Genomic DNA, 24,210 nt, shown 5'->3' on the forward strand with positions numbered 1-24,210 from the left:
GATAAGGAAGCCAAGCAGGGAAGGAAAATGGTTGGTGTGCTCTTGGATGGTAATTGTGGTAGTTGTGGTGGATGGGGGCAGAAGGTGGTGAGTAGAGGAGGAGGAGGAAAGAAAAGTGAGAGAAGAAAGGAGAAGAAGAATTAATTGAAAATGTAATTGATTTCAAGCGAGAAGTGCAGGAGGTCAAGTTGAAATCAAGGAAAGAAAAGGAAGAAAAGAATGAGGAAGAAAATGGATAAAATGAGGGAAGGAAGTTAAGGAGATAATAGGAAGAGAAGGATAAGAGGACTTGGTGAGACTGAAGGAAAAAAATGAAGAGTGCATGGAAGGACGGAAGAAAAGGGGTTGATTAGGATCAGGACGAAGAAGTTGAAGAAGAAAAGGTTAAAGAATTGAGGGGGGGAAAAAAAGGAAAATAAAAATGAAAGGTGAAGAAGTACTGATGAGGAAAGATGTATGGGGAAAAAATAAATGAATGGAGGCTAAAGAAGTAATGAATAAAGGAGAGAGATGAAATGAAGTAAGTAAAAGAGATGGAAATAAAGAATTCGAACTGAGAGAGTGGCGAAGAAACGAACAGGAAGACAAGTAAAGAATAATAAAGACAAACATAAGGTAGAGAAGTAAGGAAGGAAGAAAGCACCAGCAATGAAGACAAATGGAAGTTAGGAGGAAGTAATGAAGGAAGGAAGGAGGGGAAATGAAGAAAGATGAAGGCTGAAGGAGCAGTGTTGAAGGAAGTTGAGGGTTAAATTGAGGGTTGTCGGTGAAGAGGGAGGGGATACTTAGATTTAAGAGGGGAACGTGACACCCTCTCTTCCCTCCCCTCTTCGTCCCCCCCCCCTCCTTACCGTCCATCTCCCCCCCTCCCTTCCTTCTCGTCCACTTCACCCTACCTTCTCTCCATTCTTTTTTCCTTCACCAGCCCCTTCCCTCACCTGTCTTTCCCCATTCCCTCTGTGCATTCTTCTTTCTCTTTCCTTTTTCCTTCTCCCCTCCCCCTCCTTTTTCCTTCCTTCCTTATTTTCCTCTCTCATTTAGTTCCTCCTTCCCTTGTCTTCTTCTCCTTTCTTTCCTTCATCCTTCTTTCCTTCCTTCCCTCCTTCTTCCTAATTGTCTTACTGTTCACTTATATCCCTCAATCATCTCCCCTTCTTCCGTTTTTCATCCTTTCGTCGCGTTTCCATCATTCCTTCCTCTCCCCCTATCCCTCTTCTCTCTTTCCTCTCCCCCTATCTCTCTTCGCTCTTTCCTCTCCTCCACACTCCATTCTCTCTTCGTCTCTGCATCGTACCTTATTCCCTCCTTCTCCTTTTTTTCTCTCTCTCTCTCTCACTCCTCCCTTATCTCTCCCCTCCCCTTCCTCCCCCTCTCTTTCTCCTCTCTCCTCTCCTTCCTCCTTTCCCCCTCCCTCTCTCCTCCCCTTCCTCCTCCCCTTTCTTTCTCCCTCTCTCCCTTCCTCAAATTTTCATGTTAGGCTGCAATTACAAGTTGTGGTAGTTGTGGTTAATAGCCGTAGTTGTAGTGGTGGTAGTTGTGGTAATAGTCGTAGTTGTAGTGGTGGTAATAGTTGTAGTTGTGGTAGTGGTGATAGAAGTCATAGCTGTTAGGGTGTTGTTGTAATGATTGTAGTTGTTCTAGTTCTGATAGTCGGACAAGTGTTGGTTGTTGTTTTGGCGATAGTAGAGTTGTAACAGTGGTAGTTGTAGCGATGGGAGTGGCGATATTGCTGGTAGTTGCGGTAATGATGGTGATTAGGGGACTATACATTATTACCATTAATCACGACCTCACGAGTAACAGCTTCATTCAGGCTGTTGCTTTCTATAAGTCCTTCAAAAAATTCACTAGTATTGCACACACACACACACACACACACACACACACACACACACACACACACACACACATATATATATATATATATATATATATATATAACCGATTTACATATAACTGTCCAGGTGACGTGTCCTTCTGGCCTTGGATGAGAATCAGATTTTACCTGATGTAGTAGCCCAACCAATCGTGTGTGTGGGGGGGGGTTTAGCTTGCCTCACCACCACCAGGCCCTTCCTCACTTCCTCACCACTACCCATTGCAGTTCCTCCACCATTTCTCATAATAACACCTCCTTTTGGCCGAAAAATACTTTGACGGTAACAGCTTTTCACACCACGCTAATTCTACCCCAACCCCTCGCCCTGGACACACACCTAACGGGAGGCAGAGTCGGAAATGTGGATAAGAGTGCACGCGCCATCACTGCCACGCTGTACAGTTGTCTCCTTGATCATGGGCAACAGGAAGAATATTTTGCTGAGAACTGCGAACCCCGTGTTAAGGCGGTGTGTGGCTGGTGTTAACACGTATTTGTGCCTTTGAGAGAGAGAGAGTGAGTTTGTGTGAGGGTGAGTTTATTACCTTGCTTAGAGATGCGTTTATATTTACGTATATGTATGCATTTATGTGTGTGTGTGTGTGTGTGTGTGTCTATTTGTGTATGTATGTTTTTTTGTATATACGGTACTCTGTGTGCGTGTTTTTTCTCCTCTTCCTGCATACTTGTGGTGATGAAGGGGTAACATTCTGACGACGCTTTTTACTTCCTTGTTTTTCCTTCCGTCTCAGTCATAGGTAAATTCTGGGCAGGTAACAAGAGGTCAGGTTATTTCTGCTTTTGTTTTTCTTCTTCTCATGCGTGCTTCTTCGGTTATTTTGGGTGATTTGTGGCTCTGTTTGTGGTTGTGGTGATTGTGGAGGTCACTGGGAGGTAGCGTAATGGTAAAGTGGTTGTGGTGGTGGTGGTTGTGATGGTGGTGATAATGATGTTAGTGGTGTTGGTTGTGATGATAGTTGTGGTGGTGGTATTTATGATGTTAATTGTGGTGGTGGTGGTAGTTGTGGTGGTAGTGGTTGTGATGGCAGTTGTGGTGGTGGTAGTGTTAGTGATGTACTCGTGGTGGTTGTAATGTTAGTGGTGGTGGTGGTAATTGTGGTTGGTGGTGGTGGTGAATGTTGTACCGTAGTAATTGCAGTGGTAATAAGAGTTGTGGTAGTAGTTGTGATGGTAATTGGTGTAGTTAGTTACCATTACAGTTCATATAAATCTTTTTAGTTCCTCCTTCATGCATTATCACTTCTTTTTATTGTCACTTCTCATACTTCTATACCTCATTTCCCTCCCCACTTCTCCTCTTCCTTCCCATTCCATCCCTTCCCTTCCCTTCCCTCCTTCCTCTCTCCCTCTCTCCGTTTTTATACCTTCTGTTTCCTTCCCTTCTCTTCCCTTCCCCTCCTCTTTCTTTTCTCTCCTTCCCCTCTCCCTCTCCCTCTTCCCTCCTATTAAGCCACCTTGTTTCTAAGCACTGGGCCAGAGAGAGAGAGCATAAAAAAATAAGAGAAGGGAAAAATAGATGAATAAAATAGACAAGTGTGTGTGTGTGTCTTTCTGTCTGTCTGTCTGTTAATTTATCCATCGTATTTTTTCATATTTCTCTTTTCATTTTAATTCCCGTTCCTTCCTTTTCTCGACTTCTTTTTTTTTTTTCTTCTTTTTCGTCTTGGTGCATTTTTCTTTGTTTTTTTCTTTATTCCTCTTTCCTATATTATTATTATTTTTTACTTCCTTCCCTCCTTCCTTCTTCTTAGTTCCTTTTTTTAGTCCACCCTTCCTTCCTTCCATTCTTCATTCTCTCTCTCTCTCTCTCTCTCAAGCACGTATATCCTCCTCTAATGACCTTGTTTGGAGGGAAGAGAAAAAAGAAAGAAGAGGGGGAACATGCCTGGAGGACAGAGAGAGAGAGAGAGAGAGACGGGTGTTGGTAATGGAAGGGAAAAATTAAAGAGAGGGAAGGGATTTGGGTCAGAGGCGAAGGGAAAGGAAGAGGGATGAAAAGAGTGAAGAGGTGTGTGTGTGAGAGAGAGAGAGAAGGGGAGATGTCGTGTTGAACTAATTTTTTAATATATCGCCCTTAACAACCAGCTCATTTAAACTCTCTCTCTCTCTCTCTCTCTCTCTCTCTCTCTCTCTGTCACACACACACACACACACACACACACACACACACACACACACACACTACTCTACCCACCCCGCTACCACCACCTTACTGGATGGATGGATGGAAGGCTGCATGGATGGTTGACTGGAGGGCTGGATGCTAGGATGGATGGAGGGATAGATGGATGGTTGGGGAGTGTATGGGAAAGTTGGATGGATGGATGGAGAGTGTATGGGAGGCTGGATGGATGGTTGGAGAGTGTATGGAAGGCTGGTTGGTTGGTTGGATGGGTGGATGGTTGGATAGTTTATGGAAGGCTGGATGGATGGATGGAAAGTATAGTGGAGGTTGGACTGAAGTGGAAAGAAGGAAAAGTAGGGGAACGGTTGGATAGAAGGGGAAATTGGAGGGCTGAAGTGAATGGAAGGTTGGATGGTTGGGATCAGTTGTAATGGCGGAGGGAAGGAGAGCAGGAAGGTGCTAATTACAACTTATGGCGAATTTTTGGCTCTCTCTCACTCTCTCACATTCCCTCCTTTATTTCTTCTGGCTCACTTGGCTTTTTTTTTATTTTATTTTTTTTTTTTTAAACGTCTTTTTTCTTTTGTTTTTTCATATATATATATATATATAAAAATATATATATATATATATATATATATATATATATATATATATATACTTTATTGGTCCTTAGTTTCTCTCACTTTTTTCTCATTTCATTTGTTATTTTTAGATTCTCTCTCTCTCTCTCTCTCTCTCTCTCTCTCTCTCTCTCTCTCTCTCTCTCTCTCTCATATATTTCCCCTCTCTCCCACTCTTCACTTCTGTCAGTCTGCCCTTCATTTTTTCCTCCCACCCCTCCTCTTTTTTTCTTCTCCCCTCACCTCCCCTCCTCTTCCCATTTTCCTCCTCTCTCCCTTCTCCTCTTCCCTCTTTCCTCCTCACTCCCTTCTCCTCTTCCCTCTTTCCTCCTCTCTCCCCTCTCGCTTATCCCTTCCCTGCTTATATCCCCTCTCCCTCCCTCACCTCACCTCTTCCTTCCTCCTTCCTCTTTCCCATCGTTTCCTCATCCTATTTCCTTCTCTTTCCCCTCACCCCGTCCCTCCCTTCCTTACTTCCTCCCCTTCCCCCTCCCCTCACCTTCCCTCCATCTCTCCCCACTTCCTTTTCTCTCCTTCCTCTTTCATGTATTTCCCCTCACCTCTTCCCCTCCCCCTCCCCTTCCCTCTCCCCTCATCTTACCGTTTTTCTTCCCCTCCCCTCTTCTCTCCCATGGGATACACGTCAGAGTTCATTACCTATTTCTTCCCCCCCCCACCTCTCACTCTCTCTCTCTCTCTCTCTCTCTCTCTCTCTCTCTCTCTCATGTACCATTGATTTACTTATTCTTCCCTTTGTTATTTTCCACGCATCCCCCCCCCCTCTCTCTCTCTGCAGTAAATAAAATGGCCGTTGCCTCATTTCCCTATTGCTGTTAAGACTCATGCTGGCCAACAAAGGCTCCTCTAACTTCATTTCTCCAGCCTCGCTCTGCACATGAAAGTAGTCATTTTGTGGCTAATTTGGAGAGCCAGCAAGAAAATAGAGAGAGAGAGCAAAGAGGAGTTGGGGAAAGGGAAGAGGGAGGGGGAGAGAGAGATAGGGAGCAAAGAGGAGTTGGGGAAAGGGAAGAGGGAGGGGGAGAGAGAGATAGGGAGCAAAGAGGAGTTGGGGAAAGGGAAGAGGGAGGGGGGGAGAGAGATAGGGAGCAAAGAGGAGTTGGGGAAAGGGAAGAGGGGGGGGAGAGAGAGATAGGGAGCAAAGAGGGGTTGGGGAAAGGGAAGAGGGAGGGGGAGAGAGAGATAGGGAGCAAAGAGGGGTTGGGGAAAGAGAAGAGGGAGAGGGAGAAGGGGAAGTGAAAGAGAGGGGGAGGGAGATGGGAGAGTGGAGGACGATAGGGGGAGGGGGATATGGAAGAGAGGGTGGGGGAGAGGGAAAGGAGAGAAGGGAAGATGAAAGAGAGGGATAGTGGGAGAAGAGGTGGAGGGGGATAGAAGGGAGACGGAGATTATAGATAGATAGAGAGAGAGAGAGCGATAGATAGATAGATGAGGTAGATAGATGTGTATAAAAGTGAGATAAAGAAAAGTGAAAAAGTGAGAGAAGATAGTGCTTTGTGTGGGCACGGGACACGCCTTTCAGCGTGCCATTCCCGTCCACCTCTCAGCGTGCCACTCCCATCCACCTCTCAGCGTGCCACTCCCGTCCACCTCTCAGCGTGCCACTCCCGTCCACCTGTCAACCTGCCATTCCCGTCCACCTCTCAGCGTGCCATTCCCGTCCACCTCTCAGCGTGCCATTCCCGTCCACCTCTCAGCGTGCCACTCCCATCCACCTGTCAACCTGCCACTCCTATCCACCATCTAGCGCACCATACCTTTACACTGCTAGGGTGTTACACCTCTAGGGTGTTACACCACTAGGGTGTTACACCACTAGGGTGTTACACCACTAGGGTGTTACACCTCTAGGATGTTACACCTCTAGGATGCTACACCACTAGGGTGTTACACCTCTAGGGTGTTACACCACTAGGGTGTTACACCTCTAGGGTGTTACACCACTAGGGTGTTACACCTCTAGGATGTTACACCTCTAGGGTGTTACACCTCTAGGGTGTTACACCACTAGGGTGTTACACCTCTAGGGTGTTACACCTCTAGGGTGTTACACCTCTAGGGTGTTACACCTCTAGGATGCTACACCTCTGGCGTGCTACCGTCCATCTCCTACTACACAACACCTCTTAGTCTGACACATCCTGTACTCAGCTACACCTCATTACACAACACCACTTACTCGGGCACATCCTGTACTCAGCTACACCTCATTACACAACACCACTTACTCGGGCACATCCTGTACTCAGCTACACCTCACTACCCAACACCTCTTACTCTGACACATCCTGTACTCAGCTACACCTCACTACCCAACACCTCTTACTGGGCTGCCTCCCTCGGAGCGACACCTCCTAATGCGAGTCCCGTTTTGGTGTGGGACAATAAAGTTCAATTCGAGTGTAATTGGACACAATGCGCTCACTGGCCGGCCAGGGCCAGGACCTTGTCCCGCAGCGCCTCATCTTGCTTGACGAGGGCCAGGACCAGGCCATGGTGCCGGGCCAGGTGGGCTTGAAGGTCATTACTGTTTTTGCGCAAGTCCTTTCTGGCCTTGCGCAGGCCTCGATTTTCCGAAGTTAGGTCATTGATCAGGTTTTCACGTTGACGAATGGTTCGTAGGTGACCCCTGATCTGGTTCTTATGACCTTTTATGGCCTCATCCCTCCGGCTGATGCCGTGCTGGTGCTGCCGGAGGGCCTGGGCGTGGCCTTGTCTTATTTCGTCCAGTTGGTTTTGGGCCGCCTCATGTTTTTTCATTAATTCAGCCATACCTGCCTGGAGGCTGGCGTGGGCGGCTTCCCTTGATTGGGCGTCTGCCTGGGCCTCCTCCAGCGCCTGGCTCTGATCCACCACCTTTTGGCGTAAGGAACCAAGTTCGTGGTCTTGTGAAGATAAGACCATTTCGGCCTCCTTCAGCACGGACTCCATCTGGGCTCCCCGCTCCTGGTGGTGGGTAAGGTCCCTGTGAGTCTGGGCGTGCTGCCGCTCCCAGGCCTGCAGCGCCCGCTGCGCCTCCTCAAGGTGACTTTCGAGGTCCAGTCGCCTGCGTTTTTCTTCATCATGGCGACGTTCTGTGTCCTGCAGGCGCTGCAGGCGGTCCTGGTGTATGGTTTGGAGAGCCTGCAGCTCCTCCTCCAGCTCTCTGGCATGCTATGCGCGTGATTCGAGCTGACCCGAGACTTCCTGATGTCGCCTTTCCCAGATATCACGGGAGCTCTGGGCGTCGTGAAGGAGCCCCTCCACCTCCTCCCGCTTCTGCGTCTCGGCGTGGTGAAGCAGGAGGTGGTCTGCATGGGCGCCCTTCAGTATCTGCATTTCGCCCGTCACGTGATCCAACTCATGGCTCTTGGCCTTCAGGTCCTCATGGGCGGCGTCCAGGCGTGTGGCGAGGGCGTTGGCCTTTTCGTCTTTGTCGGCCAGGATGCCCCACGCGTCCTCGTCTTTCTACTCCTGCAGCACCCGAGCAAACTCCTCCTAATCTTGGAGCGAAGCCCGGGCCGCCTGAACCTCCTGCTGCAGGGCGAGGTTCTGAGACTCCAGCTGAGCCTTCTGTTGCCGAAGGCTCTCAATCGCCTGCCCGTAGGTGTGCAGGTGCGCCTCCAGCTGGCGCACGCGGGCCTCCAGGCCGCGTGCGGCAGCCGCGTCGTCGCCGCGACCTGCACCCCGGGCCCGAGCCCCCTCTACCCCCCCCACTGCCCCACACAGCACCCCCACCACCACCAGCAGGAGGAGGAAGTTCATTTTGATTTTGATGAATAAATGTAAAATTATTTAGGACTAAGAAGATGAATAAGAAATGGTTAATTATGAGGGCGGTGAGGGGGAATTAGAAGGAGAGTGAGTTGATGGGGAAGGAGAAGGGAAAGGAAGAGGGAGGAGGCGGAGACGAAGGGGCGCCACGGATCAAAGACACGGCCTCTGCAGACAGCTAGTCCAATTATACACACCGTATTGTATACATACTGCAAATTATGCACACTGTATTGTATACATACTGCAAATTATACACACTGTATTGTATAGATACTGCAAATTATACACACTGTATTGTATACATACTGCAAATTATACACACTGTATTGTATAGATACTGCAAATTATACACACTGTATTGTATACATACTGCAAATTATGCACACTATTGTATACATTCTGCAAATTATACAGTGTATATTTTATACATTATCATCATCATTCGGGCCTCCTTTCCCACCCTCGGGCCGAGTGAGGAGTAGAAACGTCTAGACCAGTGGTTCTTAACCTTTTTCTGAGTCACGGACACCTTCGCGATTCTAGTGAAAGCTATGAACCTAGAAAAATGCACATAAGCACAAACACAGCATTTTGCATGCAATGAATGTACCTGTACTTTATTTTACTGAAAACTGCCTCACGCAGTGTATGACATACACGAAGTATAAAACTGTCTTTACAAAAAACTGTTTTCCACTCTTTCATCGAAAAGCTAATGGCCACTCGATGAAAAAATGAAATACATCCAACTTGTGCAAATTAAACAAAACAAAACATTAATTCTGCCCAAAAGTTCATTTCAGTGACAGGGTTGTTGTTTGGCTTGAATAAGATGAGTTTGTGGAGTGGTCTTTGGCAAGCAAACACGCATGTCATCGCTAACATCCAGTTGATTTCGACTTTTCGTTTTGATAGAAACAAACGATCAGTTGGTTATAGCGCTCCACTCTGACCGAAGGGTCGGAGGATCGAATCCACCCAAGAGTCATTGGTAGACATCAGGAAGGGCATCCGGTCATAAAATGTTACACGCTCCAAACCAAAGTCCTCTACCCAGGGGCAACGCCTTAGCCCTTATCCAAAAAAGGGGGACTTGGCGTAAAACTCAAAAAGAAAAAGAAAAAAGAAACGCTGAAAACCCTGACTCATAAAGGTACGTAGCAGCAAACGGAATCACAGCACCATAGCTCGCCCTGCCACACACAGGGACGCTTGTGGCAGTGAACACCAGAATTCTTCAAGACTCCTCGATTTTTTTTTTTTCTCTCTTTTTTTTTTAATGATGCCAAACGGCATCACAAAATTGTTCTCAACTATTCTGACCTTCACGGACACCCTGAAGCTCATCCATGGACCCCAGGTTAAGAACCCCTGATCTAGACAGTCCACGTTTGTCCTGTCCAGTGGGCCATGCCTCCAGTCACTCATCATTCAGGCCCTCGGAATCCTGGCTCTGTCAGCACATTATACCTACTACAGCGCGTTTGTTCTAAGCTGACCACCTCTTTCAGCCCAGTCACTCATCATTCAAGCCCCCGGAATCCTGGCTCTATCAACACATTATACCTACTACAGCACACTCATCATTCAAGCCCCCGGAATCCTGGCTCTGTCTACACATTATACCTACTACAGCACACTCATCATTCAAGCCCCTGGAATCCTGGCTCTGTCTACACATTATACCTACTACAGCACACTCATCATTCAAGCCCCTGGAATCCTGGCTCTGTCTACACATTATACCTACTACAGCACACTCATCATTTAAGCCCCTGGAATCCTGGCTCTATCTACACATTATACCTACTACAGTACAGCACACTCATCATTCAAGCCCCTGGAATCCTGGCTCTATCTACACATTATACCTACTACAGTACAGCACACTCATCATTCAAGCCCCCGGAATCCTGGCTCTGTCTACACATTATACCTACTACAGCGCGTTTGTTCTAAGCTGCCCACCCCTTTCAGCCCAGTCAATGGCAAGGGAAGGTAGATCTGAGGCTGACCTGACTGTAGTCCGTTTACTTCAGCTGACAAAGATCCGTCACTTCTGTCAGCCAAGTTGATGCCCAGTGTGTGGGTGGAGTGGGTGAGGTGGACAGGGTAATGGGTGGGGTGGACAGGGTAATGGGTGGGGTGGACAGGGTAATGGGTGGGGTGAACAGGGTAATGGGTAGGGTGGACAGAGTAATGGGTGGGGTGGACAGGGTAATGGGTAGGGTGGACAGGGTAATGGGTGGGGTGGACAGGGTAATGGGTGGGGTGGACAGGGTAATGGGTGGGGTGGACAGGGTAATGGGTAGGGTGGACAGGGTAATGGGTAGGGTGGACAGGGTAATGGGTGGGGTGGACAGGGTAATGGGTGGGGTGGACAGGGTAATGGGTAGGGTGGACAGGGTAATGGGTAGGGTGGACAGAGTAATGGGTGGGGTGGACAGGGTAATGGGTGGGGTGGACAGGGTAATGGGTAGGGTGTACAGGGTAATGGGTAGGGTGGACAGAGTAATGGGTGGGGTGGACAGGGTAATGGGTAGGGTGTACAGAGTAATGGGTAGGGTGTACAGGGTAATGGGTAGGGTGTACAGAGTAATGGGTAGGGTGTACAGGGTAATGGGTGGGGTGTACAGGGTAAGAAATAATGCGTATAAGAGACAACAAGGAAGTACACTGGGAAATGTAGGGGAGATGAATAAATGTGAGATGAAGGGAAGAAAGGGAATAATAATAATGCTTGAGAAAGGGAGAGTGACTTAAGGGAGTTGGAAGAAGAAAGGGAGGAGGGTGGAAATGAGAGAGAGGGAGGGAGAGGAATCTGAGGAAGAGTGAAGTGTTTATGGCATGTGGAGAGAGAGAGAGAGAGAGGGAGAAAGAGAGAGAGAAATCTGAGAAAGGCTGAAGTGTTTATGGCATATGGTTTTGTGTGTGTGTGTGTGTGATCGCCCCATTTTCTTACAAAACTCTCCTCTCTTTATCTCTCTTTCCTCTATTTAATCTCTCTCTTTCGTTTCTCTCTCCATTTTTATTTGTTCCAATTATTCTCAAAATAAATTCTTTTACCTTCGTCTCATATTTCCCTTTCTTTTCCCTCTTTTCTTATTTTATCACCCTTCTGTTTCCTTCCTTCCATCGCCGGTCATTCCTTCTTTCCTCTTTCCTTCTTCCGTCTTTCCTTCCTCCTTCCTTCCTTCGTCCGTCTTTCTTACTTTCCTTCGTCCGTGTTTCCCTTTTTTCTCACTTCCGTCTTTTCTTTCCTTCCTTCCTTTTTTCCATCGTCTTCTTCCTTCAGTCTTTCCCTCTTTTTCTTCCTTCCTTCTTTCCTTCCTTCCGTCTTTCCATTTTCCACGCCATTTCGTTTTCTTCGTCGCCCCATTTCCCTTCTTTTTTCCCTCCTCTTTACTCATCTCTCTCACGCTCTGATTGCTTCTCTCTCTCTCTCTCTCTCTCTCTCTCTCTCTCTCTCATTTTCATCATTTATCTTTTCTTCTTTATTTCACAAAAAAATGAAAAGTAGAGAGGGTAAAGAGTAAATATGAGAAGTACACAGATAATAAAGAAGAGGAGGAAGAAAGAGGAGAGAAATGTAGGAAGATTTATAGGAAGAAGACAAAATAAAGGAAGTGGAAGAAAGAGAGGGAGTTTTGCTGGTAAAAAGAAGAGATAAAAAGAGAGGGAAGTGAAGGAGAGAGAGTGGAAGAAATGGAAGGGAAGGAGGACAAAGGAGGGAAGGAGAAGAGAAGTAAGGAGGGAGTGAAGAGTTAGGGATAAAGACGGAAAGGAGAGACGAGTTAGAAGAGGAGATGAAAGGTAGGAGAAAGAGGAGGAAGAAAAGAGAGGAAAGAAGAAGAAGAGAAAAGGGAGAAAAGAGGAAGAAGGGGAGGAGAGAGGTAGTTATAAAGCCTCTTGAACTTTGGCTCGTTATGTGTCTTGCCTAGGAGGAAGGGAGGAGGAGGAGGAAGGAGGGAGGGAGGGAGAGAGAGAGGGGGAGGAAGGAAAGAGGGAGGGAGAGACAAGATAGGGATGAGGGAGAGAGTGTGTGAGAGAATGAATGAATAAAGGAATGAAGAGGAATGTATAGATAACGAGAGAGAGAAAGAGAAAGATAAAAAAATAGATATCACAGGACCAAACTTTTCTTTAATTTTTTCTTTACTCCTCGTGCCGTCCCTTCTGCTGCCCTTCATCTGCTTCACCTCTTCTTTACGAGTGTCTTTATTGTCTTCCTTTACTGCTTCCTTCGTCTTATTTCTCTCCTTGTTTTCTTCTTTAATTTGGTTGAGCTGTTTTTATTGTTGGTTGTAACTCTCTCTCTCTCTCTCTCTCTCTCTCTCTCTCTCTCTCTCTCTCTCTCTCTCTCTCTCTCTCACTTTTTCCGTCGCTTCCAGCCCAGTGCCTTTCACACCTCCATCTTCCATAACTCTTCCTTACCTCCTCCTCCTCTTCCTTTCTTCCCCCCTCCTTCCTCTTCTTCCTGTCATCCTTCAGCCTTTATCTTATTCTTTCTCACCTTTTTCTTTTTTCTGCATTTACTTCCTCCATATATCATTGTACCTCTCTCTCTCTCTCTCTCTCTCTCTCTCTCTCTCTCTCTCTCTCTCTCTCTCTCGTTATCCATCTATATCTACATCTCTTTTTTTTCCTCACCTCTTCCCTCCCTCTTTTCTCTTTTTGTCCCTACTGCTCTTTCCTCCCTCCCTCCCTTCCTCCCTGGAGAGAAAGCACCTACCAATGCCTCCTCCTCTCCCTGTGTTCACCCTTTGACAATCTCCCTCCCTTGCTCCCTCCCTTGTCACCTTGTCATTCACAGGTGGAGGGAGGGAAAGGAAGAGGGAGGGAGGAAGGGTGGGTGGAAAGATAGAAGGGAATGTGGGTGGGAGAGAGGAAGAAAGGAAGGAAGGAGAGAAGGGAGGGAAAAAGGGTGGATAGGTGAAGGGATGAGGGAGGAAAATAGGATCTGATAGTTGAGGAGGTAAGGGAGGGAGAATGGTTGTATGAGTTAGTGAGAGAAGGCTGGCTGGCTAGATAGATAGGTAGATTGATAGATAGTTGGTTGGATGGAAGGGTGGATTCTAAAAAAAAAAAAAATACAGTGAGAAGGAGGGAGGGAGGTAGGATGGACGACACATGGATGGCGGAGGGATTTGCGGGAGAAGGAAGAAGGATGGAAAGTACAGTGAGGAGAAGAAATTGGTGGATGAAGGAAGAATGGTATATATAGTAGAACATGGAAGAGGAAGAGAGAGGTAAAAAGAATTGTAAGAGGGAATAAGTAATGTAAGGAAGAAGTAAAGAGTGTGTTGCTAAAAGTCTTGACATTCATGAAGTTGTCCAGTGTTAGTTATAGCAGTTTAACATCACTTTTTGAACTGAATAAAGTCATTCAGAGGCGATCAAAATTCTCCATAGCCATCATTAAAGCCGACTACAGTTTTAGAATTGTCAGAATGTTTGAGAAATAATCATAGCTTTGAAGGAGTGAAGAAAAACGTTGGGCAGCCGATGACGTCAGAGGTAAACAAACCTCGCCATTGGTCGAGTGGAGTGTTAGCCTCAGCTCTCGATTCTGATTGGTCCATTTGAGTTGTGATGGATGTTACCGGATGTTGCAACAGTGGAGAGGCTTTACTTGATTGCTGCAGCCAAGTTTGTGCATTTGTCAATTGATTTCCTGCCTCTTTGGTCAGTCCGGCTTAGTTGGTCTGTGTGTAGGGGCTTGTCCATTGGCTATTTCCTTTATTTATTTATTTTTCCAGTTTTCAATTATTATTATTTTTTTTTAATTAAAGTTTGGATTCGTCAGTTGATTTCTTGCTCCCTTGATTAATACTTCGAGATTATTATTATTATTATTATTATTATTATTATTATTACTGGTTCAGCTTCGTTTAATAATTTTGCCACCTGATTTATTGCTTTCTTGATCAATTAAATTCTGTTAGTATTTCGAGTTAGTTTTTTTTTTTTTTTTGGCCAGTTATGTCCAGTTACTGGTGATTTATTTTCATTTATTGGCGTCACATTTAATTGGTTTTGCTATATTAAAAGTTGGCTATTTATTAAGTTGAAATATTTGCTTCTTTGGTTAGTTATATTTGATTGTTTTTTTTAGTTATTCATGGGTATTGTAACTATTTTTGTGTGAAATACCTGCGTCGGCGAGAGAAAGCTTTACGGTACAGCCTCCATCGGTGCGTCTGCCGGGTATCGACGCACCATCTTACGTCGCCAAGGAGTGTCCGGTGCGCGGGAAGAAAGGGTTAAAAGACGCTGTGAACTTCTTGACCTCCGTGTGTGTGTGTGTGTGTGTGTGTGAGAGAGAGAGAGAGAGAGAGAGAGAGAGCAGCTGTGTTAAAAGTTTGAGGCTGGTATAAATAGATGCTTTAATTGTCACCTAGCAACGGGTGGGGACGAGAGAGAGAGACAGAGACAGACAAAGAGGTGGGGGGATGAAGGAAATGAATGAGGTGAAAACAGAGAGAGAGAGTAGGGAATTATAAACGAAGAAAAAGGTGATAGAAAAGAGGAGTATGAAGTATGATAGAAAGTGAAAGAAAGAGTGAAGGGATGAGAGAGAGAGAGAGAGAGAATTGAATGAATGAAAGAAGAGTATAAAAGAAGAATTACAGCCTTAACACCCATGCCTGTCCATCCCTACTCATTAACGACCCCCCTCCCATACCACGCCACCCTCCCTTATATACTCTCATTTTTCTTTCTCTTCTCTTCCTTGGACGGCTCGCCATTTTGGGCTGTTAACATCCGTAGAGTTTATTGAGGGCAAAAAATTCTCTCTCTCTCTCTCTCTCTCTAACACACACACACACACACAATATATTTACTTAGGTCTGCTTTTATATACCCAGCGATTTACTGTGGTGGGATTTAGGAGAATTACAAGTATCTTTATCATTGTGTGTGTGTTGGAGAGAGGGTAGCCTGATTGCGCGGGACAGGGTGACGTGGAGGTGACTTGTTTGTGGCCACCCCTTCAGTCATTAAGGTGTCTGGGATTAGATAGACATACGAGGGCAAAGATAGATACAAATAGATGTAGATAGATGGTTAGATATAGTTAGATAGATAGGAGTAGACAGGCAGATAAATGGAGATAGATAGATAGATAAATAGATGTTCATCAAGTTAATATCCACTTATATCTTAATCACGTTTCCTGTAGTTAAAATAAAAATAATAATAAAACTACAATTAACATTGCTATCAACAACCCCCTTCATGACCGAGACTGCTCTAGAGGTGTGGCGAAAGGGGAAAAAGTAGACTAAATCGCTAAAGGAAAATCGTTTGCATAAACTAAATCGCCCAAAGAAAATCGTTTTTGTAGACTCAATCGCTAAAGGAAAATCGTTTGTGTACACTAAGTCGCCAAAGGAAAATTATGTACACTAAATCGCTAAAGGAAAATCGTTTGCGTGGACTAAATCGCCAAAGGAAAATCGTTTATGTAGCCTAAATCGCCAAAGAAAAATCGTTTGTGTAGACCAAATCGCCAAAGGAAAATCGTTTGTGTATCCCTCTGAGCAGACGATTTTATTCAGCTGAGTCATGGAGCCGCGAAAGAGGAAAAAGTAGACTAAATCGCTAAAGGAAAATCGTTTGTGTATTCCTCTGACGCAAGGGGATTGATGCCGAGTGCGTGTCTGGACTAGTAACCAAGGAGATTTATTTAACCCGGGATTGACGTATGTATCGTGTATGTAATCCCTCTAGCCGCTTATGACGACAGCTAAATCTCTCTCTCTCTCTCTCTCTCTCTCTCTCTCTCTCTCTCTCTCTCTCTCTCTCTCTCTCTCTCTCAGTATTTATCATTGCCCCTTTGTCTACCTATGTCTTTATCTATCTGTCTATCTATTTATCTATCTCTGTCTATATCTATCTTTATCATTGGAAAAGAATAATGAAAGATATAAGATAGAACGAAGTAGAAAAACAGAATATGAAATGGAAATAGACGAAAAGGGATGGAATGAAAAATTATGAAAGGAGGAAGTGAAAAAGACAAACGAAATCTTAAAGAACAGGACGAAGAAAAGTGAAAATCGGGATGTTTGATGTAGATGAGATAAAAAGATAAGGAAGTATGATAAGAAGGTGTTACAATAGAAGAGAGATAGGCGTGGAAAGATTTTGTGTAGAGATATGGAAGAAGAGGAGGAGGAGGAGGAAGATGAATAAAAATGGGAGGATGGGGAAGAGGAAGAAGAAAAGAAGTCAAATAGGAGGAAGAAGAAGAGAAAGAAATAGGAGGAGAATAAGAAAAGGAAAGAAGAAAAGAAAATGAAAAGAAGAGGAGGAGGAAATGAATAAGAATGGGAGGAGGAGGAAGAAGAAGAAAGGGAGAGGAAGAAGGGGAAGAAAAAGAAGGAGGAGGAGAGGAAGAAGAAAGAGAAGAAAAGGAAAAGAAATTAGGAGGAACTAAGAGATGAGGAAATGAAAGGTAGGAAAAGGGAAGGCAAGAAAAGAGGGCAAGGATAGGAAAAAGAGGGAGTGTGGAGAGAGGAGAGGGGAGGGGAGGGAGAGGTTAGGACGAGGGGAATAGAGTGAGGGTTCGTGGAGGAGAGGGGAGGTATGAAGTGGAGGGGAAGAGGGAATGGAGGGGAGGGGAGGGGAAGAAGGTAGGTAGGTAAGAGCCAAGAGCACCGACAGACAGACGGACGAACACTTCCCTGCAGGTTCAGTCGCGCACAGACCATCGAAGGGGAAGGTTGTGTGTCCCTGCGCTCCCGACGTGTCTCTGTGAACGGAACAAAATGTGAGAATTAACCACCGATTGACACATTTCCAAAAACGCGCGCGACGGAGGCTTCAAGGATGGCATATTCTGAGTGCTGTGTGACCATTTCAAAAAGCCAAAGGACCGTTTACCCTCCAAAAAGGCCATTCGCAGTGGATTTGCAAAACTGAAGACCCGTATTTTGAATTTTACCGTTTTTGTTTTTCTCCGCTTTGCCTCCTACCCCCAGCCCATGTCAAAAGTCCACCCTGGCGCCTATTCGGATTAAGTTTGTGTCTCCGCCGAGCCCTAAAGTCGCCAAAGGTAAGTTGGATAACGGCTTGGCAAAGTTTTGGGGGCAAGAATGGATTTTGCATTAGCCGTACCCCCCCTCCTCCACGGCCTGATATAACGTGCACCTAACCTGTCTCTCCTTTGGCCTGTGTATGTGTGTTCATGGTTTTGTGTGTGTGTATTTTCATGGTTTTGTGTGTGTGTATATTTTCATGTTTTTTTTGTGTTTGTATTTTCATGGTTTTGTGTGTGTGTACTTTCATGGTTTTGTGTGTGTGTACTTTCATGGTTTTGTGTGTGTCTTTTCATGGTTTGTGTGTGTGTTTGTGTTTTCATGTTTGTGTTTTTTCCGTGTTTTTCTCGTTATTCTCGAGTACACATGCTGGTAGTCGTGTGTGTTGGTGTTTTAATCATCTTTAATTATCGTGAGCTTAACTTCAGCACTCTCTGTGTTTTATTTATTTATTTATTGCTGTTCAGGGATTATATTGTAGCCTTAAGATCTTTATTATTTTTATTATTAACGGTAAATAAAGTGAACTGCTACACAACGTTGATTTAGTGCAGGTATTTATGTCTGTTTTATCGGTTTGTGTTTACTGTTTATTTTCTTGTGGCTACTGTTTTATTTTTCTACAGTTATTGGTATTATTATAGTTATTGTTATTGTTATTATCTGTTTGCTCCTAACCTTCCCTTTATCGAGATGTGTGTTTGCAGGAGTTTGGTTTGTGTTTGTTTTCCTTGTTCTTTTGTATGTTGTACTTTGTGTGTGAAAGAGAGACGGGGAGAGAGAGAGATTATTGGTGTGTGTGTGTGTGTGTGTGAGAGAGAGAGAGAGAGAATGTGTGTGTGTGTGTGTATGAAAGAGATAGGGTGTGTGTGTGTGAGAGAGAGAGAGAGAGAGAGAGAGAGAATGTGTGTGTAATTTATTTGTGGGAAAGTATAAAAAAATTACCACACTACTGATGGATCCAGTTTAGATGTTCCTTTGTACTATTTTTATATCGCCTATTGTCTAAACTACCCTCCATTTTGTGCGTGTGTGTGTGTGTGAGAGAGAGAGAGAGAGAGTTAATTTGGTTAAAAAAAAAAAAAAAAAAAAAAACGGTACCAGTATTTTTGATTGATGTTCAAATTTGGTCAAAGTCCTTTAATTTATAGAGCGAATGTCCCTTTGTATGGTGTGTGTGTGTGTGTGTGTGTGTGTGTGTGTGTGTGTACAAATTAAGCTTTAAAATGTAGGTTCCTTTGCTGTGTTTATCGAATTTCCCTTTAGTAATGAAAGAGAGAGAGAGATAGGGAGAAAGGGGGGAAGAGAAATTAGAAACAGAGGGGAGGGGAAGGAAATAGGAAGTGAAAGAGAGGGGGGAGAGGAGGGAAGGGCGATAGATGGATACCTAGATAGATAGAAAGAGAGAGAGCTGTTTCATCGATATATCATGTAATCTAATTCCGGTTTTCCTTTATAGTATTATTTATAGGCTAACTTACCTTTGTTCACCTGACTTGTACCAAAATTGGGTTAGTCTACCCGACCTGAAGTTAGACGGAAGTTAAAATGCGTACAGCAAGTCCATATCATCATTCATCCTGGTATCCTTCTCCTCCTTGTCCCTCCTCCTCCTCATCCTCATCATCATCATCATCATCATCATCATCAGTCCATTCACCATCATCATCATCCATCCAGCCTCCTCCATCTTATCTTCATCCATCCTTCTCATTCGTCCACCTCCTCTTCCTCCTTATCATCATCACTCCAACCACCTGTTCTCCTCCTCCTCCTCGTTATCGTCATCATCATCAGTCCGTCCATCCTGCTTCTCCTTATCATCATCCATCCTTTTTTTCCTCCGTCCTCCTCCTCCTCCTCGTCATCGTCATCATTAGCTACTCATTGTTCTTCGAAAAGTATAAAGTGAAAGTTATTGTTCTAAAAAGGATTAAGTGATAGGAAAGTTGTTCTGTTTGTTATGCCTTGTTCTTCATGCATATGTAAGTCACGATTATTTATTTATTTATTGTTCTATGTTCTTCAGAAGTATTAAATGAAAGTTATTGTTACGTATTCAAAAACCTATTAAACGATAGGGAAGTTATTGTTATACCTTGTTCTTCATCTGTCACGAAAAGAAGTTATTAATTTGTGAATAACGTCCAGAGTTTCCGTGTAAAGTATATCTATCAACTTATCTATTTATATCTGTCTGTCTATCTATCTATTTCTTTATCTGTAAAACGTTAGGCTATATAATCTTGATATTCCTTTCACCATTTTATATTCACGTTTTCTGTGTCTGTCTCACGCACAACAGATCCAATATAAACTTGCAACCATTGTTTTGCAAGTTTAATTTTGGAAAACGGAAATTGGAAAAACAAGTGCCGTTAGATGGAAGAAGAAAAAAAAAGATGGGAAGGGATATGGATTTTTGGTATTTTTTTGTCTGGGGTTAAAATTAAGTATTGTTCCCGTAATGTGCTATTGTTTATGCATTAGAGTTAGGTTAGCAGGGGCGATAGGTCTCTCTCTCTCTCTCTCTCTCTCTCTCTCGCCTAAAACTGCCACCTCTCCATCTTGTAAGTTTTGCTGAGTTGTAACCAATATTAACACTGGAATATAATGCTAGCCACGAAGAAGTGCAGTGGAAAGGAGGTAGAGCCGTGGTAGTGATTGTGGAGGTAGTGGTGTGGTTGTGATAGTGGTGATGGTGGTGGTGGTAGTAGTTTTGATGATGGTGGTTGTTGTAGGGGTGGGTTTTCCTTCCGTGTCAGGTAGTTGTGGTTGGGTGGGTGGTTTTTGGTAGTAGCGGTGGTTGTAATTTTGGCAGTTGTGATGGTGGTGGTAGTTGTGGTAGGGAAGGGTGGCCATCAATGTAAAATATGCCTTACTTTGCGTGCTGGTTCCTCCCTTGTCACCCCCACCCCCCTTTCTTCCTCCTCCCTCCTCCTCCTTCCTACCACCCTCTTTTTCTTCCTCCCACTTTGGTCCTCCTCCTCCCCCGGTCATGCTCTTCCCTCCCTCTTTACGGTCCCCTTCCGTCTTCCTCCCCTCCTTCCCCCTTCCTCCCTTCTCCCTTCCTTCATCTTTCTTAGCTATTTCTCCCTCTTACATCTCCCTTCCTCCTTCCTCTCTTGTTCCTTGCTCCCTTTTCCTAGCTTCTCCCTTCCTCCTTACTTTTCCTTCCCTTCCTCTTTCTTTTTCCTTACTTTTCTCCATCTTGTGTACTTTTTCCATCCTCTTCTTCCTTCACTTCTTTCCCTTCCACTTCCATGTTTTTTTTCTTCCTTTCCTTCGCTTTCTTATTTCCTTCACACACTCATTAACTACTTGCATTTCCTTTCTGCTTCATGCTTTCCCCTTTCTCTGATTTTCATTCTTCCATCTGTGCTCTCTCTCTCTCTCTCTCTCTCTCTCTCTCTCTCTCTCTCTCTCTCTCTCTCTCTCTCTCTCTCTCTCTCACACACACACACACACACACACACACACACACACCTTTTTCTCCGCTCCCTCTTTCGTACCCTCCCTCTCATTCATGCCTAGCCTATCCTCCTCCTTCTCCCATCATTCTTACCCTCCCTCTCCCCTCCCCTCCCTCCCTCCCTCCCTCTCCCTCTCTATTCTCCCCTCCCTCTCTCTCCCCCTCCTTCATGCCCACTCATTCCAACCTCCCACACAATACCGGTACCTCCCCCCCCTCTCTCTCTCTCTCTCTCTCCCCCCCCCCCCTTCATTCTTACCCCTTCCTCCCTGTTTCATCTCCCCCATCATCCTCTCTTCCTCCTTCCTTATCTCGTTCTGCTCGCTCTCCTTCTTCCTCCTCCCTCTTCCTTCCCTTCCTCTCCATCTTCCTCTTTCCTAGCAGGTTCCAGACCTCTTCCTCATCCTCATTCTTTCTCCGCCCTCCTTCTCCCTTTCCTCTCTCTCTTCACCTTTATTCCTGAAGCGTGTTTCCCCCCTTCCTCATCTCAGTCACTTCCTCATTCTTTCCATCCGTCTTCCTCATTGTTTCTCCTCCCTCCTCCTTTCTTGCATCCTCCCTTCATGTCTTCATTCTCATTAATGCAACCTCTTTTTCTTTCTCCTCATTCTTGCCTCCCTCATCTTCCCCTCCTCTCCTCCTCTTCTCTCTCTCTCCTTCCCTTTCTATACACCGTCTTTACACATCCTCTCCCTCTTCTCTCTTTCATTCGTGTTTCTTATATATTCTTTTCCTTTCCCTCCATTCTTCCTCCCCACCCCTTCTCCCTTTTTGCCCCTTCCTCTTTCCCTTTCCCTCCCTTCTCCCTGTCCCATCTCCATTCTCTCTTTCCTCTCCCTCTCGATCTCATTCCATTCTCATTTTTCCTCTCCTCTCCTTCACTACCTCCAGTTCCTCTCCTATTCTCTTTTTCCCCTTCCACCCCCTCTCTTCGCCTACTCCCATCCTTTCAACCTCTCCCTCCCTTCTCTTTTCCCACTCCCCTCTCCCTTACTCCTCACCCTCCTCCCTCTCACCCCCACTCCCTCCCTGCTCATCGTGGCTACATTATGCAGATGTGTACTGGAGTTGGTTAGTACTTATATATAATGTTTGTGCTGCTTCCCAAATGCACTGTTTACCCCGACACACTTCTATATTAAGCATTTACACCATCTTGTTTATGACCACTGGCGCAGATGTTGGCCAGATTTCATTTACCTTTTTCTTATTTTTATTTTTTGGTGGGGACCGGAATTTTGGCCTGTTTTTTAAAGATATAGGCATTTTTTTTTTAATGGTTTTGGTTGTGTGGAATTTTGGTGCTTGTTTCGATGGCTGGGTTATGGTTATTGTTTATTATGACTCATGTATTTATTTTGATTTTTAAGTTTTGTTTGAAGGGAGAGTTAGTATCGATTGACCTCTTATCTGTGTTTTTGGTTGAAAGGAGAGTTAGTATCAGTCCTTATTAGTGGTGTTAATTGATGGAGAGTTAGTGCATGGCTTCTTATCTGGTTAAAGGAGAGTTAGTAACAATTGATCTCTTATCTGTGTTATTGGTTGAAAGGAGAGTCAGTATCCGTTCTTATCAGTGGTGTTAATTGAAGGAGAGTTAGTGCGTGGCTTCTTATCTCTGTTCTTACCTGTGTTCTTCGTTAAAGGGGGAGTTAGGTCCGGTACTGTTGTTTACTCTCCAGTGTGTGGGTGGCTGTGTGGACTTTTTTGTTTTTACTAGTTTGTGTTCATTTACAGTAACTATTATTATTATTATTATTATTATTATTATGTATGCTTTGATTTCTCACTTCTCTCTCCTGTGTTACCCCTCTTATGTCCTTCTTTTCCCTCTTTCTCATTCTTCCTGTCTCATCCCTCCATTGTCTTCCTCATCTCTTCCACTTCCTTTCCCTCTCCTTTCTTACATTATCATCTCCCCGTCTCCCCAGTTTCTTCTACTCCCCATCTTTCTCCCTCAGGATCATCGCTTTTCCTTCCTTCCCTCCCATCTCCTTCCTTTTCTCTTCCCAAATTCTCCTTCCCCTTCCACCTCCCTCCTCCCCTCCCCCTTCCCCTTCTCCCCCTCCCCCTCCCCTTCTGTCGTGTCTCGTCGCGTTTTTTGTCTGTACTTCTCATTATCCTGTTTTCCTCCCCCCCATCTCTCTCTCTCTCTCTCTCTCTCTCTCTCTCTCTCATTTATCTACCTGTGTGTGTGTAGAACCAAACATAAGAAACAAAATACAAACATGTACTCTTATTATGTCCTGTGTTTACCCTTCACTAATGTCACCCTAGTATTAATATATTCATGTATGTAAATCCACTGTGTGCGTATAGGTTTCGTGTGTACGTTTTTTCTGAACTGTAGGTAGCATCAGTGTGTGTGTCTGTGTTTGTGTGTGTGTGTTTGAGAGAGGCAGGCGAGGTGTGCGTGCTTGTGTGTGTGTGTGTGTGTAAGAGAGTTTGTGGGTAAAAATGTATTGTTTTTGTTGTTGTTGTTGATGGTGACGTACGCACACCATTGTTTCTTCCGCTTATCTTTATCTCCAACTCCCTACCTCGTCCTCGGCCTCCTCCCTTTCTTTCAACCTCTATCTCATCCCCTCTCAGTCCCACCCCCCGTCTCTCTCTCTCTCTCTCTCTCTCTCTCTCTCTCTCTCTCTCTCTCAGAATGGGGTAGTTGCTCATCTGCTAATTCCCATTCCTTTCGCTATTATCAGATTTTCTCCTCCCCTCTTCCATTATATATCTTTTCCCCCATTTTCTCTCTCACATCTTTCTCCCCATCCCTCTTTCACCCCCCTTTCTTTCTTCTCCCCTTTTTATCTCCCTTCCTTCCCATCACTGTTCCCTTTACTGCTACCTAAATTTCTTCCTCTTTTTCACTCCATTTCCTTCTCATTTCCCTCTTCTTCTTTACTTCCCTTCCTCCTTTTTTATTTTTTCCATTTAGCCCTTTCTTTTTCTTTGTTTTTTCTTCTCATTCTCCTTTTCGTGTGTTGTTTTGCTCTCCATTTTGTGATTTTCCCTCTTTGTTGTCTTTCCCTTGTCCTCCTAATTTCTCTCTTATTGTCCTCTTTCTTTTTCTTTTCCTCTCGTGTTCTACTTGTCTTTCCTATTCTTCTTTCTTCTTCGTTTCTCCTCTTCTTTTCTTCTCTTGTCTTTTGTTCTTAATTTCTTTTCCCTCTATTCTCTTCTGCTGCTTCCCTCCTTCTTTCCTCTTCTTCTTTCATCTCTTTCGCTCTTCTTTTTCCCCTTCTCCCTTTCTCCTCTTTCCCTCTTCTTTTTTTTTC

The 24,210-nt window shown here is 44.8% G+C and overlaps 1 protein-coding gene across 1 annotated transcript in view; it reads left to right on the forward strand.

The window, feature by feature from the left end:
* Positions 1-8,465: 8,465 nt before the first annotated feature.
* Positions 8,466-24,210, forward strand: part of LOC145413489 (uncharacterized) — a 119,809-nt gene continuing 104,064 nt past the window's right edge. Inside the window, exons 1-2 of the mRNA XM_080283185.1 lie at positions 8,466-8,506; positions 17,410-17,483. Of these exons, the coding sequence (XP_080139311.1) occupies positions 8,466-8,506; positions 17,410-17,483 (115 nt within the window). The remainder of the gene's footprint in view (positions 8,507-17,409; positions 17,484-24,210) is intronic.

Source organism: Coenobita brevimanus, chromosome 96 (assembly GCF_032717465.1).
Source record: "Coenobita brevimanus isolate Jiangsu-jjx chromosome 96, ASM3271746v2, whole genome shotgun sequence".
Taxonomy (NCBI): Eukaryota; Metazoa; Arthropoda; class Malacostraca; order Decapoda; family Coenobitidae; genus Coenobita; species Coenobita brevimanus.